The 20,433-nt window shown below is 44.7% G+C and overlaps 1 protein-coding gene across 1 annotated transcript in view; it reads right to left on the reverse strand.

Moving 5' to 3' along the window:
* Positions 1–4,923: 4,923 nt before the first annotated feature.
* The window catches only part of RUNX2 (RUNX family transcription factor 2), a 282,428-nt gene continuing 266,918 nt past the window's right edge, over positions 4,924–20,433 (reverse strand). Inside the window, exon 9 of the mRNA XM_036869865.1 lies at positions 4,924–4,993. Within this exon, the coding sequence (XP_036725760.1) occupies positions 4,980–4,993 (14 nt within the window). The 3' untranslated portion in view covers positions 4,924–4,979. The remainder of the gene's footprint in view (positions 4,994–20,433) is intronic.

Raw genomic sequence — 20,433 nt, forward strand, 5'->3', positions numbered from 1 at the left:
AGGATTCAAGTTAGCATATGCCTGAGTTAACCAAAACGAACAAACAGACACACAAACAAACCAGAAGTAAGGGCAAAAAAAATTTTTTTTTTCTTAAAGCCGAGATGCAACTTGGCAGTCGGCTGGGGTCTGGAAAGGGAGCAGGCCAGCCACCCAGCGTGCTGCTGCTTCCTGGGAAGATACTGCTTTAAAACCGAAGCCCCATGGGCAGGGTCCAAAGATGCCTGGCCCATAATGGCACCACCACACAAACAAAGAAGAATGTGTGCTTGCAGATACCTGTACAGATTTGGATGAAATAAAGTCCCCAGATGGACCCCACCAAGCTTATATTTTAGAAGGATTTCTTTCTCTCTCTATCCCTCCATGTGTGTGTCTGTCTCTCTCTGGCAATATTCTGGACTCCTGAAAATAGAGGTTTATTATGGAAATGCTGACAGACCCTTAAATAGAGCACTGTATTTGCAACACTGTAATTATGCCTCCATTGAAAAGCTCCAAAGAAAACATGATTTCCTTGAGCAAATAAATCACGCATGGCTCTAAAGGCCCAGGTTTAAATCATTTGAACCATAAAGAACAGTCGTCTTCCATATATAAAGGGAATATAAATAATAATGACTGAAAAAAAAAAAAAAACAACTAGGCCTATACCAGGGAAACGTAGACAAAGTTTTACGGTCTTCATAAAATTGGACCCACGTCTCACTACCATCCTACTGCATAAGTAGGCACCAGATTAGCCTTAGGACAGTGCTGATTTGATTGGCCTAGAAACTGCCCCTGAATAAATAAGAGATCCATATCTTCTCCCATGCACACCCGGCACAGGACTCCCGTTTCTCTCTCTTTGTCTCCCTCCCTCTCTCCCCACTCTCTTATCCTGACCACACCCTACCTCTCCACCGCCCCCCCACCCCCCTCCCTCCCCATCCCACCACTAACATTTGCTCTGAGACATTCCTCAGCGATATGATCTAAGGTTAGACCCTGCAATTAACAGCCTCAAGGCGATGCAGTAGCTCAGATGTGTCCGGTCACTACAGACAGGCTCTCACTCCCCGTGGAAAATGACTTGTGCATTTCTCTGTGCTCTCAACACACATCTCATTGAAGAAATGAGGCCACCGATCCTTGAGACCAGCACCTTGACAAGCAGCGTGTGTTTGACATGTAACCTGTGTCTGCAGCCTGGGCAAAATTCGCTCCAGATTTCACAGTCACCATAGCAAGCACTGAAAAAGGGGCCCTTCTGTGACTCTGCAGCAGCTCCCAGCAGTAATCAGAGAAGCCCAACACGGTACTGGAGGACAGGCTTTTTTTTTTCTTTTCCAGCCAGATTGTGGTTTGCTTATTTTCAAACAGTTATTGATACTTCCAAATGGCAGTCACTAAATGACAGGTTTCATTTAGATGATTATCAAAAATGAAACTCGTAAAGTTTGAGGCTATAATTCCTTTTCTTAATAGCAAAAGAAAACCTGCGTTATAACTATATAGACCTCATGTGCTTATCCATACTTATTTATACCTACAAAAACCAAAAGTGTTCTATGGCTTAGTTTTTTTCAACAACATAACTATATCCAGATATTTTTCAGATGTAATTTTCATATTTGGGGGTGAATTCACTCCTACGAGGCCTTTCAAATTACAAATGAGAGATTCAATTATGTTCCTTCTGATTTTCTTATCAAGTTTGTTTTATTATATTCTGATCCTTTGAAAATTGGGTAACAGAGAGTAGCCTAAAGCTACATACAACCCCTATAAACTCAGGGCCCCTGTGACCCCCGGCTTGGTACAGGGCTATACTAAAAGCAATTCAATAGAAAACAAATATACTTGAAAGCAATTTAAATCACTTTTGCTTCTTTTTAGAAAAACTAAATTGGGGATGGTGGGGGGAGACACATGTTTAATATAATAAAACAACTTTAAAACCCTTGTATGGACTAAATTGTGTTCCCCCTAAAAATCATATGTTGAAGCCCTAACCCCCAATGTGACTGTATTTGGGGATGGGGCCTTTAAAGAGGTAATTAAGGTTAAATGAGGTAATAAGGGTGGGCTCTAATCCGATATGACTGGTGTCCTCATAAGAAGAGGAAGAGACACCAGGGATGCACGCACACAAAGAAAAGGCCGTGTGAGGACACAGCAAGGAGACGGCCACGTGCAAGCCAAGGAGAGAGGCCTCAAGAGAAACCAACCCTGCCAACACCTTGATCTTGGATGTCCAGCCTCCAGAGTTATGAGAAAGTAAATTTTGTTATGGCAACCATGGCAAACAAATACAAGGCTCTTTAGATGTCTTTCATGCTTATTCTCTCTCATACCTGTCATTGCTTCCCCAACAAAAAAAAATCCACTTCCTCTCTCTCTATGGCCCTCAAACTCTCCCAAATGCCCATTTCACACCTGCTTTCACTTCTCCCTTCCTGCTCCCCTCTGGGGCTCAGCTCTCTATTATCAACTAGGTCACCCCGGCCGTCTTAGCCTTAACCCATCTTATCCTGTCCAATATCAAAGATCCCAGAAAATTAAAAGCCTTCCTCCGAGAGATGGATGGGGAGAGAGGCTATGAATATGATCACAATCTGCTGTCCTTGTTACAGACTTTAAGATGATAACGTAGGAGCAACTAGGACAAGAAAGAAAGGGATGAAGGTCGAAAGGACAGAAGTACGAACAGGGCGGCAGCACTGCCTACACGATGTCAAACGTTCAGTAGAAAAGACCAATTATTTCTCACCATTAAAAAAAAAAGAATCCAAACGTTTGACTAATATGTTTGCCATCCTGACAAACTGGACTGAAAGCTTTGACATCCTAGCCACCTAGGTATGAAGGTAGCCTGCTTGAAAAGGGTGTGTTCAAGTCTTATCACCAGGCTGGCTCTCTCCAGGTGGAGGCGGAAATGAAGCCAGCCTCATCTGGCCACCCCTAACAGAAGAAAAACGCGGGAGAAAGAAGGGAGCCGTAAATGCTCAATGGAATAAGGACCATTTAAAAAGCACCAACAGAAAGTCTGATTTTTGTTTTGGGATGGGCTTGTTTACAATTGACAACCAAAATATTCAGAAATGTCGCGGGGAGAAAAGGTCACCACCAACTCTGACAAATTCTACTGTTAGCAGAGTGCCTGTAAATCTGGATTCAGGCATCTGGGTGCAATTAGGACAGCATTTCCGACACACCCTTCACCTTTAAAGCCCTTTCGCCAGCATTAACTAATGAATCCTCCCAACACCCTGGGAGGGGAGGTGTGATTATTTCTGTCTTGGAGAGAGAGGTAAGGTGGCCCAAAGAGGGCTCCACCTTCCCCAGGCCTGAGAGAGAGGTGACACCTCTGTTGTAGGAGCCACCCAGAGAGGAGGCCACCAGCTTACAGCTGCTGGTCCCCAAGGACAGACACAGTTCCCCTCTCTTTCGGGGTGAGGAAAGCTCATTTCTGCACCCACATGGGGACCTCTCCTCCAACCATTAGTTTGCAGAGTCTTCTTGCAACACGTGCCGGCTTTGTCTAGTGTCAACTCAGCTAAGCTGTGACTGGGATTCCCAGAATTCCCTTCCCTCTATGGTTCCAGATTAGGGTTGGGCCACCAAAGAACTTGGAGTGGGATTCGGGGGGTGGAAGGCAAGCAACCTCCATCACGTGGGGAAGGTGGTGTAGAGCACCAAGCACCTTGGTGGCCTGCACCTGTTGTCACTGGTCCGCTAGCCCACTCTGTTGGAGGAGAGCCTGCAAGATCACCTCCTTCAGCCTCTCTGGGTCCTGGGCCAGGCGTGCAAGCAGTTCCACGGAGAGGCGGGCACCTGCTTCTGTAGGGCATCCGTATGGTTAAGGTTAGAGGTGACGAGTGATGCACACGGGTCCCAGGATGTCTTCATGGGCTTCTTGAAGGTACGTTCCAGTTTGTCCTTGGCTCTCCCCCGCTTCAAATCCAAGCTTTTCTTCCCAACTGTCGACACTGACCTGCAGTGACTTCAGGCCACCATCAGACGGAGGCAACAGCCTTCCATAGATTTCTTCACCAGTGGCAGATGGGTAAGCTATAATCCTTACAGAAAATCTCTCATTGACCATATCGCTCATAGTGGTTTGGCTTCCTTGATCAAACCCTAACTGACACAGAGCATTTGACTAATTATGCGATCATAGAACCTCCAGACAAAGTGGGGGCCCCCACCAGGAATCTCATCCCCAGGGAGCCTACAAGGCATGTACGATGTGGTACACAGGCTGGATGGACTTCCCAGTTTCCTCCATTTCTCTCTCGTAGGTAGTCTGCTTGGCCTCCTCCCCTGTGAACCAGGATCAGAAGACCTGTGAATCGGAATTCTAACCCAAAAGCACATTCGCACTGCTCTCTTCTCCCTCATACTCCCTCCCAACACAGTGACCCCAGCCCGTACTCTTACAGGTCAAGTGTTTATTTAATGAGGTGCTGCCTAAAAGATACTCCACCCACGTACATTTCCAGTGTCAAGGGTGAAGCTAATTTGGGGTGCAGTGGATTCACTAAGCAGTTTACATATTTTCCAAGAAAGGCCAAATCGGGAAGAAAGAGAGAAAAGGTTCAGTACAATCCTCCCAAGGGGCCACCATTTATCTAAGATGAGTGCGGCCATATTGCCTCAAATCCACACCATAAGGAGCATTGGGGGCGTCTATGGATGAATGCTGGTCACTTGCCTATTTGCCCTCAGTCCCCACCATTTCCTTGTTCTCTGTATTCAAAGTGGGAGACCCCAGGAAGCTACCAAGGCTACCTCACCCACTGCCACCTGCTTGGTTTGGCCAAAGGGAAGCACAGGCAAGAGATTGGAGGGTGGATTGGAAAGAGAAGCCAGGTGTTCATTTTCACCCCATCCTGTACTTCAGGCTGAGTCTTCCCCATGCAGCACAACTGTTGAACTTCCCATGGAACCAGATTCCAACAGATAGCCCAGGCTCTTGAGCTCAGGTAATGCCTCTACTCCTCCAGCCCTAGAAAGGAAGAGTAAGCTGTAATTGCTAATATTGGGGTTGCCTTACCTTCCAAGCTTGCTCTTGCAATTCTTCTAAAAATTCTTTGTAACTAATTTCCCATATTAAATTTCTTCTATGATATTACTCTGCATGAGTTTTGTTTTTTCTTGAGAGACCCAGGCTGATGCATTTGCTTTCAACCCTGAGGAATAGAATTTGCCAAAGCTGACTTCATTCCAAGATTTCTAAGCTCCCTGGATAAGTATCATTTTGTAAAATTATTGTAGATAACAACACACAAAGTGTTGCAGAAGAGGAAAACTGAATGATAACTCTGCACCCAGCCTTTCTGGGTGGGGGTGTGCAGAGTTGACTCAAGTCTCCCATCTAACCCAACTAGAACAGACATGTACTAGAGGAGTTTCTCAAGGGATGGCAATGGGTTTCTACTCATGGTAAGTAATGGGTTTCCACACTGTCTTACCTGAAGTTCACAGCTTTCATATAATCACCAGCATATGACCTGCTAGGCCCTAGAGAGTTGTGATGGACAACAATGGCTACTGACCTCAAGAAACGTCCAGTCAAGTAGTCAAGCGTGATCATGTGTGTGCTGATTCTAGGATCAGCCCTTACCAGTAAAACAAAGGGAAGTCAACTGGCCCCGCTGGAAGGAGTCTGTGGTTGTGGCTTAGAATGACCTGCTCCAATCAAGCCAACCAGATCAGCTCATTGTAGACTAAAACCTTTGAAGTCACTTGGGTAGGGCTGCTCATAAACAGAAAGCTGGACTCTTCAAGTTCAACCTCACAGCAATGCCCATCGCTAAGGTCATTCAGATAGAAAGGGCAGCGACATGCACCCCCAGGGAGGAAACCATATTCTTCCTCTCAAAGTTCAGAGCCCAGTCTCTTCCAGGATTGGACATTCCGGCCCCTCCTTTCACTGCCCTGTGTGCTCTGATCATGCATCAGTCTAATCAACTAAACCTTCAAGGCTTGCCTTGTATTACATGTTCAAAAGAGCTTATCTTCCCTCTTTCTCCTTCCCTAAGCCAGATACTGACCCCGCCACTCTTCAAGTCCCTTAGGATCATGCCTCCATCTCTTCCTTCTCAATCAGCTCTGTGTCTTTCCTCAGCACCTGGTAGGCTCTGACACACTGAAGTCCTTTAATGAGTCTTTGCTTTTTGAATGAATGATTGCATGGGTGCACGGATGATTGGTTTGGAGTGGGAAGCAACCACGGATGGATTCCCTAGGAGTTGTCTGCAAAGCACTGGTCTAGAAATCCAGCTTTAAATATGGTAACACATCCACCCTTGATCACCATTAGAGCTGAACGGCGGAAATAAGACTTACAAGGAGGAATGCGGAGTAACGCTGAAACTCCATCCCTGGGCACAGACCAGAACCAGGGTGTGCAGAGGTGACCAGACCTGCAAAACTGTGACCAGACCTGCAAAACTAGTTTCGTCCTAAAATTCAGCCAATTCTAGAAAATCAAGATGTCTACGGAAAGGTCTGAAGCATTCATTTCGCAGAGTCCCCCCACGAAGCTGGTTCGGTGTGGATCCAATATTTTAAAATCTTCCACTGGCAGTTCCAGTTGTAGAAAATACAGATCACAACAGACTACAGGCAAATGGCTCCTCCATTTTCCTTTGCCAAAGTGGCCTGCAATTCCAACACCCACAGACAATGCCCTCTCTCTGCAGAGGATAAGGTAGACCCCAGGGAGGTGTCTGTTAGTAGCTGTAAGACTCTCCCTTTTCCCAGACTTTAAACTTTGGCCTCTAGCTTGTTAAAGATAGAAGGTAGACTCCCGTGGGGCCCAGACTTGTGCCCAGCCTACTAGAAATAATCAGGAAGCCAGAGATGACTCAGCGTCTACTTTAGACCCAGGATGACTTTTCTACCAGCCAGCGCTATTGTTCTGAGGTACCCAACCCTCGGGGTTCCTGACCTTGCTTGCCTTGACCTCCAAGACTTGTTTGCCCTGTCCTGCCATGACAAATCTACTAGTTGGGCCTCAGGCCTGACCGCTGAAGACATCAAGTTCATCATTCTTGGCCTGCAGCCCCCTAGTCTCGATTCCTGATCCATCTCTGCATGTCCGGCCCTGACAGGAACCACCCACACCTCAAACTGTGAGTACCTCTCCCTCAGGAGACAAACAAAACAAGACATAAACCAGCAAAAACCCTAGATAAAGATTAGATGGCAGATTTGCAGTGGCGTGGGCGCCATGCAGAATTAACACGGAACGCCTCGTGCCGTAAGATGAGACCACAGCCCCCAAACAAGCCACCTCCAAACGTCCCCCACTTTGCTGAGACAGGGTGGCAAAGGCCTGCCCTCTCTCTGCCTTCTAGGCAGGAAGTCTTATATGGCTCTTGCATTCCATCCAAAAGACAAAAGAGGGGGTGGATTTCTCTGAACCCTCGCCAGGTCGCATTGAGGTGGGTGTTGGGTCTTTTGAAACCGTCAGAATGAGTATGCTTCTGATTATGGGGTTCCCAAGACTCTGAGCCAGTTTTTTTTAAAAGCACATACATTTTCTTTCTGGACCACAGCCACGTTGCTCTGGCTATGTTAATCCCCCCAGTAGCCACGGTGCTTCCCAGGACATCCAGGGAGTTGCTTGTTTTAGGGAAATCCTGTTAGATTGAACTCTGTTCAAGAATGTGCCCAGTGTGCTTCAGCCCAGAAGCAAAGTGAATTTTGCCTGGAGAGTTCAAAGCACTTGGGTAATTGGGGGCCGGGCAGGGATGTGCATCTGAGGGGTCAGTTAGCTCAGCCCTGCAGCATCCTGACCTGCGATCTTGGGGATGAACTAGCTACTGGAAGATTCTCAAGATGACCCAATTAATGAAAGAGCCAGTTAGTACTGATGTGGTGTGGGCAGCTGTCAAGTGGGCCTTACTCCACCTTGTGTTCCAAGACCTTCCTCTCCCACCGGGTTCTCTGGGCCCTCTCTGCGCCCGGGAATTTTCAGTGCAATCACTTTGCTGATAGGGGAGTATGTTGACCTTTCCAAACGTTTACCAGAACTTGCCTGACCTGGGTCCCTACGCTGATAAGAGGGTATGATCATTAATCCCCATTAATGTACTTTTAAGGGTAACCTTAAAAATAACTGGAAAAGGACATTTCCTTTATGATGGGAATTTAACCACACCAGTTGTTTGCCTCCTTCATCCCAAGAACTCTCCACTTCTGATTCAAGACCACGTAGAGGTTCACCATGATGGATATGAAAAAGCAAATCGGAGAGGCCGTATGCTATAGTGGGGAGAACGACACCGCTAGGAATCAGGGACTTCTGTCTCCCGGCTCTGCCATTAGCGAGTTATGAGATCCTGGGCACCCACTTCATCTCTCTCGTCCCTTATGTACATGAAGTCCACGAAGGTCCCAGGAATAATGGCAATTTGGTGGTTCAATAAAGTCACACAGCCCCGAGGACTGCCTGTAAGCGGGCGCTCTCTAAATATTTGATGAACAGATGTGCACCGACCATAGACTAGCCTGCAAGAGAGTTAAGACCTTATGACCACTTACGTATACTTGTATGTTTATCAGATTCTTTCCCAAGATTGGGTTTTCTTTAGTTGAGGGAGGGAGAGGGAGAAAATATAAGAAAGGGGGAGAGACAGAGAAAAAAATGAGCTGGAACATAAAACAGGCCATCAAGAAAAGAGAAAGAAAGCAGAAAGGGAGAGCAAAGGTAGCAGCACTGAGGAAGAAATGAGCTTCCTTCATAACTTCATTCAACCCTGCTTCCCTTTCTCATCACCAGTTCAAATATACCACACAGCATGTGGCCCTGGAGTTAATCAAGCTGCGAGACAATGTTCTGAATTGGAATTAGACTCTGCCTCTCCTTTTAGAAGAGGTATTTAACCATGATTACTTTCAAGGAAGAGGTTCTGGGAATATTATGTTGTGCTCTTTAGAAAATACGATTTTATGAAATGTGAACACTGGGAAATTTTAGGCATGATCAGGTTTTACTGAATAAATTGCTGCATTTATAAAAGTTAATAAATTTAATAAAAACACACTACTGATATGCATGAGGCTCAAATTTGCCAATAGCCTTTTTTTGTTATTAAAAATCTATCCTCCATCTGTGACACTACGAGTGAATTATATATGTAATATAACATAACATAAAAATGAATTGTATATATAGGAAGTACATAAGCTATCTCTACATGGCACAGACAATATTACTTATTAAAATACTGGAGCATACTAAAAAAGACAAACAACAAACAAAAAAACAAAGGTATTTAGCTTTTCTATGCCCTGACTTCCTCCTTTATAAAAGGAGGTCAACATTAGTACCTAACTCCATGGGTCATTTGGAGGACTAAGAGGGTAATGCATGTTAATCTCTGCCCTGCTAATGGATGTTTAGTCTTCCTCACTGAAGACTCGCTATTTGTAAGTTCTTGTTAGTATTTGGGAGGAACACGATGCCCTGAACTCCAGAGAGGCATCGAGAGGAAGACGTATTCCTTAAACAGGAGAACAAGGGCGGTGAGCATTGCAAGGCCTCTTGGGTTGAACCCTGTGAAATGGGAAAATGAGCTGTACATGATGAGCTCCTTGAAGGACATGCATGAGGTCGATTGATAAACCCCAAGTAATCTGCAGGCGCCACGTTACCCTGTGTGCTAAGTGCATCCCCCTCTAAAGGTCAGGTCAGACTGATCAGACCTTGAGATTCACCCCTGCATTGAGGTGAGATCTCCAGGCTGCATTGTGAAATGTGATGGTTCTTGACCAGTGAGTTATTTTTAGCTGAGAATGAACAGATAGACTAAAGCTCTTCACAACTTAAAAGGTTATCTAGAGATCAGGTCAGCTGAGGCCTGGGGCCACCATCTTGCTCCAAGGGAGTGAGGATGGGATCCTGGGGGTGTTTTCTTCTCAAAGTACGACTTGGGATTTTTCTCACCGATGATAATGTTGTAGACTCACAGCTAGGACAACACACTGAGCTACCAGGGCCTAAAGAAGTTTGAGTGTAAAAGAAAAATTATCTAACAACGTGGTTTTTAAAAAAAAAAAAAAATTCTATAGAGTTCTTTTTTGAGGAACTAATTAAATAAAATCCATAGTCCTCACAATGGCTTCAGTCTTCTACATGACGCAGCCCCTTTTCTGATTCATTAGTGGTCATGAAATCAATGTAATAGATTGAAACAAAATTTTTATGCGACAAATGAGAAAAGGATAGAAAATATCAGTATTTTATAAAACTTGTACTTCCATTTTGTGGAGGTGTTTGTAATGTCACGATCTAAAATAAATTTTTCACTCTGGGTCACCGTTAAAAGGATTGAAAAGTACTGATTTAGAAGAATTTATTACAGTCCTGATTTGGGGTGATTAAGACCTGAATTGAAGTGGAAGCTATGAGAGAAAGAATAACAAAAACAATAATAACTATTATTATTATTTTATGTAATCCTCACAATAACCCTGCTGGGTAGGGTTTATTGTGTTATCCTGATTTTTCAGAGACGGAATAGTAGAGAGTAAGTCACAGCAAATAAGTGGAAGAGCCTGCCTGGAGCACAATTTGTGTTCTTGGTTTCTCTGTTTACTCCAGATCCTACGGTCCTACGACTAGGCTATCTGCTTCTTCTCAAAGGGGACTGAGGGAGGCAGAAAGCTAAGAAAATTCAGAGTCAGTATTGACACTAAGACTTCAGTCCTGAGTGGCTAAGAGAATGCTTGTACAAATGTCCAATATGGACACGTCAGCAGAGACGACTGGTTTGGGAGGAGAGTGGGATAAGCGTGATTTTAAAGTGATGGAGGGACATTCAAGTGTCTAAGTTTCAAGTCAAAAGCGAACTTCAAGCCCTTGGGAGAGATCACTGGGATTTGGGTTTGCACATCTCTGGGTCAGAGCCAGCACCTGTCCCCTCCGTGCAGAGGAACACCTCCTATACCCTAGAAGGGCTGGCTGGCCCTTGTGAACTATGTGCTGGCCTCATCACGGTGCCAGTATCCTACCGACACCTTCAAATTCTGAGGAACCATCAGTCTTTCCCTGTGAGCACACCTCCTCACCCCCTCTAAACTGCAGTCCTCCACTTAGAGGTCATAGAACATGCTAGAGTCGCTTCCTGTTCTGCAGCTTCAGTCTCTGAGGGCCTCTCAGACCTCCTCTAACTCCATCCCCCATCACAAGGAGAAGCATTCATCAAACCTCCCCCTGGCCTCCGTGATCAGCCGTCCTGCACAGCTCAGCCAGTCTCTCTTGCTGCCACGTGAACTGGTTGTTCTCAGAAGATGTGGGCACCAGACAGGCTGTAGCCTTCTGCAAAAAGCAATGACCCAGGGCAACCATATGCTAAGCTCACTGAAAGTCAACCTCACGCCAAAGGCAAAAACTAAGGCTCACATATGGACCAGGGGTCAACAACATAAAACAAACACAGTTTTAAAAATTCTTGCACCAACATCAGTGTGAAGCAAATTCAGCTGGTGGATGACTCCTCTCCCTCCTCAGCCCGAGGGGACCTCAGAGGTAAGGCATAGAACTAATGATTAAGGGGCTCTGGAGTTAGAAAAATAAACTACGACAACGAAATATATAAATGGCTAAGCTGTTCACCTAGGCCATTCCTAACATTTATGGTTAGGCTGTGCGGTCAGCCGAATAACGGTCCTCCTAGAGATATCTATGTCCTAGTTCCCAGGACCTGGGAATGTTACCTTATACGGCAAAATTGCCTTTGCAAATGTTAAAGATTCTTGAGATGAAGAAATTATCCTGAGTTACCCAAGTGGGTCCTAAATCTAATCACAAGTGTTCTTATAAAGAGAGAGGTTGAGAGAGATTTGACACGTGAAGAGAAGAAGGCAATGTGACCACAGAGCAGAGTTTGGAGGGATGTGGTTAAAGCCAAGGAATGTTGGCAGCCGGCAGCAGCTGAAGAGGCAAGAAACAGGTTCTCTCCTCGAGCCTCCAGAGAGAGTATGGCCCTGCTCACACCTTAATTTCAGCCCGGCAATATTGATTACAGACTCCTGGCCTCCAGAACTGTGACAGAATACATTTCTGTTGTTTAAGCCACTAAGTTTGTGATAATTCTTTACAGCAGCCATAGGAAACTAACACAGTCTGGAACACGAAGAGATGTGAAAATGCCTGGTGCAACAAATGGTACATAAAAGACACTCCATAAAGGTTTGTTTCTTATTTGCAAGTCTTTCTCCATCCCTTCCTTCCTTCATGTGATTTCTATGTTCTTATCCTCCTTTTAAAAAATATATCCAGTCTCTAGGACATATAAAAAGGAACACAGGGTTTGGAACCTTAGCTCAAATTCCACCACTACTCATTAGCTGAGCTTAGGCTAGTCATGTAACCTTCCTCAGTTCTCACATCTGCAAAATGGGGATAACCCCACTTGCTATGCAGGGTTCTTGTGAAAAGCAAGGGAGATAATACACATCAATCTTTATGCAGTTTGTTTGCATCATGTACCCATTTATTATATCTTGCTGTTTCAACTTTCCACATTTGGGGGAAAAAGAAAATGAGAGAAAGATCATAATAGCAGAAAATAACTATTTAAATTGTGTTAGTAATTAAGCCTGGTGTTTTTCTCTATAGTCGTTTTCTACAAAGAGCATATAAGATGAAGGATATGAATCTACTCTTCCTTCTGGGACATCCAACCTCAGGTGATTCTGCTGAGTGCATGTTCTGAGTACAAACTCAACATTTAAAGACATATTTTGTTATAGAACATGGTCCCTGAACACAGGTGCACTTCTTCATCTGGTGCCCAGCCCCAAAACAGCAGCATGATCCAACATAGAGGAAAAATCACCGGGATGCCTGACACTCTCCAGTGTGTGCCTTTCTATGGGATTTAAACCAACATTATTAAGCATGCATGGTATACACCTTATGGCTGACTTCAGAACGTGGACCCAGGGAAGATGTGATTCCACTGTACTGACTACTTAATAACCTCCCACACATATATGCACTTGGCTGGCCGGCCCTCTCCTTCCATCCCCCAAGTAAACCATCCCTCACTGAACTCCTATAGGCACCAAAGGCTATTAGCTTTCTGGTCTTCTGGCCACACTGTAATTCTGGAACAATTATCCTGCTTGTCTCTTATCTCCATCACATAATTTCAATGCAAAGTTGCAAAGAGGCATAAAGATTCCCAAAAGTTGGGGAAATGCAGAAAGCACTAAAAAGTCATGAAACTCATCAAACACCAAGTTACTGCTCCTTGCCCTCAGCAATTTCCTCAAAGAAGACAAACGTATTTATAGAACATTGGTCTTCCTACAGCATCTCCCACTTCAAACATGATTTCTTTTAATTACCGCAGAACTTATTGCTAAACAACCATGTCTGTATCCGATAGCTTTTTGGGAGGTTATAACACAGATAAGCAGCTCTACTGGAGCCATAGCATAGCAAAAACCTAGTCACACCACTGAAAAAAGAAAACCTGAAATGTGCCCTACCCGCCTTAAAATGGGAGTCTCTCAGGGGAAAAAAAAAATGTCTCTGGCTTCTTTAAATATCTCTCTGTATTTAATTTCACTGAAAACCACGCTTCTGGTCCCACGGTGCCGGCAGCCTTCTCATTACCTCCAGCAATTTACATTGCATCTTTTTTGAACTCTGAGTTCCCGGACAGAGTGTGGTGCAGCAAATTAGTGAATCATAAAAACTAGAGTCGGGAAAGGCCTCTGGGGTCATAGGGTTATCCTCTGCCAATTCTAGATGGTTCTCTGTGGTTTATTCCTGAGTGCTTTGTTCAAACTGGTTTGAAGTCAACAGTACATCCCACAGGGAGGGGAAAAAAGAACAACAATATATCTCTTGCCTATCCATTCCCTTAGCCAGCCCAACCCAGGAGAGGGAAGCCTGGGGCCACCAGGAAAGGAGGGATGAATCATGGGATGTGAGGGCTGGAAACGACTTTGGAGGGCATCTCATCCAACACCAAATTTCACAAATAAGGAAAATGAGGTTCAGGGAGTTTAATGCAGAAGCCTCAAGGATAACATGAGACCCATGACAAGGATAGCACATCAAAGGTACTCAACAAATATTGGTTCCATTTCCTTCATCAGTTCATCCTGTGCCTTCTATTTGAGTTGGTTGTATGCACACATTAGACTGCGGCTTGTGAACTCCTTGTGGGTGGAGCCCCTATTTTATTTATTTTTATATCTCCCAGAGTGCCTAAATCACTGCCTTGCACATAAAGGATGGCTTAGTGAGTGCTGGTCCTGTTGCATTAAGTTACTACAGAAATAGTTTTTCTTATACAGATCTCACTAGCTTGCATCCATGTGTGTCCCTGCCCCCATCTTGTAGACCTAGGAACAACAATCCTACATTATAGGATCAACGTGAGCCGAACTTTCTATGGATGCCACCCAAAATGGACTGCACTGTCGTGGGAGGTGTGTCAGGCAAAGAAGGGAACTGGACATAGACATAAAGAGGGGACTCAGGAACCCAATCTAGGTTTAGAGTATTGACCTCCGGGGTGCCATCCCACCTTCAAGCTTTTATGATATAAAAGAGCTTTATTTCCAACTGCACATAAGGTTTCAACTAGTTGAATCCCTTAAAAGTCAAAGCCCTCTCAAGACAGATCCCTCTAGCCTCTCACCCTTATAAATCAAAGACATCAGAATATGGCTCCAACCATGGGTATAGGGGGAAAGAGTTGTCCCCAAAGTTTTCTCCCAAATGCACCTCTTGATCTAGCTGAGAGACTTCAAAAGTTATCCTCTGATACACTTTTTAAAACCTCATTTAACATAGTCGAAAGTGGAATTCGTTCTGTGAGTTGGTTTGGCAGAGAGATGAAGTCACATCAAATCCATATTCATTATCGACATCCCATATGTCATCTGTGCAGATGAATGGGGGCTCTCGTGTGGGAGAAAGGGTACTTCAACGGAAACACTCCAGGGCTCACAGACACCTGTCTAGAGTCTTCCTGTTTGGCCTCCTTTTTTTTTTTTTTTTTAAGAATTTCTTTTTTTATATATATATTATTTAGTTAGTTAGTTAGTTAGTTGTGCGGGGTCTTAGTTGTGGCAGGTGGGGTCCTTACTTGCAGCTTGCAGGTTCCTTAGTTGTGGCATGAGAACTCTTAGTTGCGGCATGCATATGGGATCCAGTTCCCCGACCAGGGATTGAACCTGGGTCCCCTGCATTGGGAGCGTGGAGTCAACCACTGAGCCACCAGGGGAGTCCCTGGCCTCCTTTTAATTGATTTATCTCAAATACTGGCCAGCCAGGGAGACTCATCCAGTTCAGCTGAAACTCTCATGTTTAATACTTCTCTTCCCACTCTTAGCACCTAAATAGGCCTTTGAAGACATTTAAACCTTCTTATGTGTTGTTTTTAAAATCAACTTAGTTAAAACTGGGAATGTTATTGTAGAAAAATTAGAAAATGCAGGTAAACAAAAGAAAAACTCTCACCTCTTGGAGAAAATTGCTATGAATATCTAGTAGGTAGGCTTTCAAGCCTTCTTTCTCTGTCTTAGTCTTTTAGAGCGATGGGAATGAGGGTACTTAGAGAATAACTTTATTACCAAGGCTCCACTGAGAGTCAGCTGTAACTTCTAGGTCAACCTCACTCTTGGACACTTGGGAAAGCCAACAGTAGGCGTGTGTGGAAAAAACTTACAGAAATGATACAGGCTGTTTCAAACCAAACATCCTCTCCCTCTTGGAAATTATTCAGATTTCCAATCATTATCAATAGAGCTACTCCACATGTAGCTTACTGAACATGTATAATGTGCCAAGCATCCTTCATCTCATTGAGTTGACATCTTCTAGAGCTTTCCCAGGGGCGTGATGGTAAAGTTTTAACAACTGGCAAATTTGGGGGTAGAGCCCCGACTTGTAACATTTGTCATTTTCTGTGGTGTAAATACTCCTACGGATTTCAAGTTATGACTCAGAGTTGGAAAGAGGAGCACGGCATCCTATAGTGTTTCTGCCACTCAGATGTCATAGTCATAAGAGATGATAGCAAAGTAGAGTCACGTAATTAGGAAGTGGTGAGTGTTGCGTGTTGTATATTTATTACTTATGTTTTTAATATATTCAATGGAAAGTTTATATAGCTTAATTTTCATTAATGGCTGTGTTTAACAACTGGCTTGCAAAATTCCTGAAAAGTAATAGATTGGTTCTCGTGAGCCTGCACACCATGGAGGCTTCCTCACCAACTCTTCTTCACCAACTCATCAGGTGTAAATAAAACCTGATTCAAGAGCTTTTGTTTGACCTGGATTTAGGTTTTCTTTCTGTATTTTCCATCCTCAAGATATTCTTCTCCTCCCCCTCCTCTTCTGATCTTGTCTTTCGGCAACAGGAGATACTGGGATGGGAAATGGAAGCTAAACTCCAGAGGGAAGAGCTTTTTCTATGGAACAAAGATTTGAAGAAAGGGAGAGCGTTAAAGCCAGAAACGTAAGGCAAGTTCAAAAGCCATGCTGTCCAACATGGTAGCCACCGGCTGCACGTGGCTACTGAGCTTTGAAATGTGCATAGTTTGAATTGAGTTGTGCTATAATTGTAAAATACGCACCGGATTTTGAAGACTTAGTTCAAAACAATATAAAATATCTCATTGATGATTTCATATTGATTGTATGTCGGATGATGCTTTGTATCTGTTGAGTTAAATTATGTTATAAAATTGGTTTTACCTGTTTCTTTTCACTTTTTAAAAGACATCCACTAGAAAATGTTAAGTTACATCTGTGGCTTGCTTTATCTTTCTATTGGACACCACTGCTCTAGACAGTTACCAGGAATCAAGGATAACCTTTGCTGAAGGTTACTTTGGGTTATTCAGCCCTAAGTTTCACAAGCTGGGGGCATGGTCTCTGAAACCTGCTGGCTTGGTGAGAAGGCAAACCCCAACCCTAATCCGTAGCATCTTTCAGGAACTCAGGCCGACCCTGACTTATTTAGTGCCAACTCTTAGGGACAGTGTGAGCAGGAACCAGCACCAATAACACACTGCTGTTGTCATACCACCTGACTTCCTTACTGCGTTCCTCTCCCCAAGCCCAGCGACATTCACCTGGATCTAATGAGAAAGCCCTGAAAACACCTGCAATCAAGTTATAGCCCCCCCCCAGCAGTTATTAAACACCTATCATGTGCTAGCCCTGAGCAGGGGCTATGACAGAGTGGGGGTCAGGAGTATTAAAAGAAGTAGACCCACAGGTATACGGCCAATTGACTTCTGACATAGGCGCAAAGGCATTTCAGGAGAGAAAGGAAATTCTCTTCAATAAATGTTGCTGGAATACATAGATACTCATATGCCCAAAAAATGAACCTTGAGCCTTACTTCACACTCCATACAAAAACTAACTCAAAATGGATCCTAGCCCTAAAGCCTAAAACTATAAAACTTCTGAAGAAAACATGGGGGAAAATATTTGTAACCTTGAGTTAGGCAAGGTTAACTGTTGCTGCAGTTAATTCTTTGCTAAGAATCCTAGCAAGTAGACCAGATCGATTCCTTTTAAGATCTGGACCCATATGGCCCCGGTCCAGGGCCAGCAGCCAGCAGCCCTCCCACCTCTCTCTAGAACCTTCTCCCCTCTCCCACCTGTACTCCCTCCTGCCAGCTGTTCTGAGCGCCCTGTGGGGAGCACGGTTCTCAGTCACTCCCACCCACGGAGGAATTAGTGCCTGAAAAATGTTTGTGTTGTTTCTCTCAATGGGACCTGCATTTTTACAGATCTGTGGAGCAAAAAGACTCAAAAGGATTCATTTCTAGAGGGGACATTTCAGACTCTATTGGGACTTGGGGGACCTTTCCATCACCTGGGCAATGGGCACACAATCTCCTCTCATCTTCTGCAATCACAAGTCAAGAGACCCTTACTCGGGACTTCCCTGGTGGCGCAGTCATTAAGAATCCGCCTGCCAATGCAGGGGACACAGGTTCTATCCCTGGTCCGGGAAGATCCCACGTGCCGCGGAGCAACTAAGTCCGTGCGCCACAACTGCTGAGCCTGCACTCTAGAGCCCATGAGCTACAACTACTGAGCCCATGTGCCACAACTACTGAAGCCCGCACGCCTAGAGCCCGTGCTCCGCAACAAGAGAAGCCACCACATTGAGAAGCCCGCGCACCGCATGGAAGAGTAGCCCCCACTTGCCGCAGCTAGAGAAAGCCCGCACAGCAATGAAGACCCAACACAGCCAAAAATAAATAAATAAAAAAAATTAAAAAAAAAAAAAGAGACCCTCACTCTCCAGTTGTGGGAGGTGCTGGCAGAGGGAAGTCGAGCTCATCTCTTGCTTCCTTTCGAACTGACCGCTCAGGAAAGAGCAGGTGGAAGAGAAGCCCTGGGGCTTTGGCTGCCTGTTGGGAACGCAGTCATGCTGGCCACCACCTAAGTTCCACCTGAGACGGTGAGTTGCAGGCTGAGAAGTGGGGAACAAACCCAAAGTCCTACTGAGACAGGCTGGGACCTGGGACCCTTTGCTGCAGCGCCTGCACCTGGACAAATGTCTCCTCAAGTAACAAAATACACAGAAACTATAAGGGACTAAAAATAACTGCATGCATGCGCAGTTGGGGCGAAGTATGGACAACAAGATACAAAAACGAACAAACAAACAAAAACCAACTACCACTTCTGAAGAGCTGAGAGCAAAAACAGGGTGTCAGGAGCAAAAGCAGGGTGCTGTGCATGCACCCCGCACACAACAGCAGCAAAGGGGCTGGCAGACCACCTATGTCACCCTTCCGTCCTGACCCCCGAACACGCCGCTGCCCTCACCCCATGTAAGAAACCAGCTCACCACCCTTGCTGGGGAGCGAGCAGGGGTAACTGTTACCTGTTTTTGCTCCCACCCTGCTGCGGCAGGGGCCCCAATAAAGCCTTGACTGAATTTCTTATCTGGCCTCTTATCAGTTTCTATTGACTGGGGAAGGCCAAGAACCCTGATAGGTATCACTCTGGAGGACACTCCCCGGTGAGGCTATGCCTGCCAAAGAGTGGCTTGGAATCTACTGGAATGGAATCCTTCTTCCCTCTAGGTAATAATGACGGGCCAGGTTAGCTCCCGATGGGGCTAGATGATGAGCCAGGACCTTGACTCAGAACCTCCTGCGTTTTGACATGGCCCAGGTCAGCCCTGCAAGCCAGCCCTCTGGAGTCTGAACCACCCAGGGCTGGCTGAGCCCCAAGTCAGAGCGAGACAGAAAACAACAATGTTGTTTCTGGAGTTTTTTAAACTGCTCTTTAATCTTTGGACAACTTAACACAGGATCAGGCAATCTCAGTTGGAGGAACAGTAGAAGTATTCTAGCCTGACTACTTCGCTGACACATAATCTCAGCTCCATCATCCCTGTCTGTTCTTTGCCTGAATGCTCCCAGTGACAGAGTTCTATTTTCAAACAAGCCCTAATTGTTAGAAAGTTCTTCCTTATATGCAGCTGTGAAAAAGAATGAGGAAGTTCTCTTTGTACTGATGTGGAAAAATCTCCAAGATATACTATCAAGTGAAAGGAAAGAAAAAAAACACAACCCAAAAAAACTGGTGTTGAACAATGTGTACCACATACTAACTTTGGAATTTTTAAAAATGAGAAAAACGAGAAATGACATTCATATCTGCTTATATTATGTGCATTAAGAAATTCTGAAACAATATACAAGAAACTTGAAAAATAAAGGTTACTTGAGGGGGAATGGGGAGAATGAAGCCAAGGGTAATGAGAGGAATGAGAGCTAACATGTATTGTGCAATTTACTGCGAGCCAGGAGCTACTCTAAATGCTTCACATGTATGAACCCATTTAATCTTCTCTACAATCCCGCATCATTATTCCTATTTTTCAGATGAGGACGCTGAGGCTCAGAGAGGTTAAGTAACTTGCCTAAGGTCACACAGCTAGTAAGCAGCATGGATGGGATGCAAATCCACGCAGCATAGCTTCAGAGATCCAGCTCTAAGGACCCTGCCAAACTGTTCCTTCCAGAATACAAGGGTGAGAAGGAGGCTTTTCCCTGTGTCTGTATTTGTTTTTATACTTTTGTTAGTTTGGTTGTTTGGTTAGTTGGTTAGTTGGTTGGCTGGTTAGCTTTTTTAACCACATGACTATATTAACCACGTACTAAATAAAATTTTCTCTGGTTGCTATGAGGAAGCAATGTTACAAGCTGGGTGGTGGTGGTGGGGAGTTGGAAAAGAAAGGAAAAAAGAGAAAAAAGAAATGAAAGTTCTTCCTTGAGCTGAGAAAAACAAAAATAAAAACCTGAAGCTTTTTGCTTTTTTGTCCTGGGTTGGTTCTCTGGGCAACTACCAGCTCCTGCTAAATGGACCCTTTCCCAGAAATGGAAAAGGACATTCTCAGTTCTTTCTGCTGATTCCTAGATGCCC

The sequence above is a fragment of the Balaenoptera musculus genome, chromosome 11 (genome assembly GCF_009873245.2).
Source record: "Balaenoptera musculus isolate JJ_BM4_2016_0621 chromosome 11, mBalMus1.pri.v3, whole genome shotgun sequence".
NCBI classification, from domain to species: domain Eukaryota; kingdom Metazoa; phylum Chordata; class Mammalia; order Artiodactyla; family Balaenopteridae; genus Balaenoptera; species Balaenoptera musculus.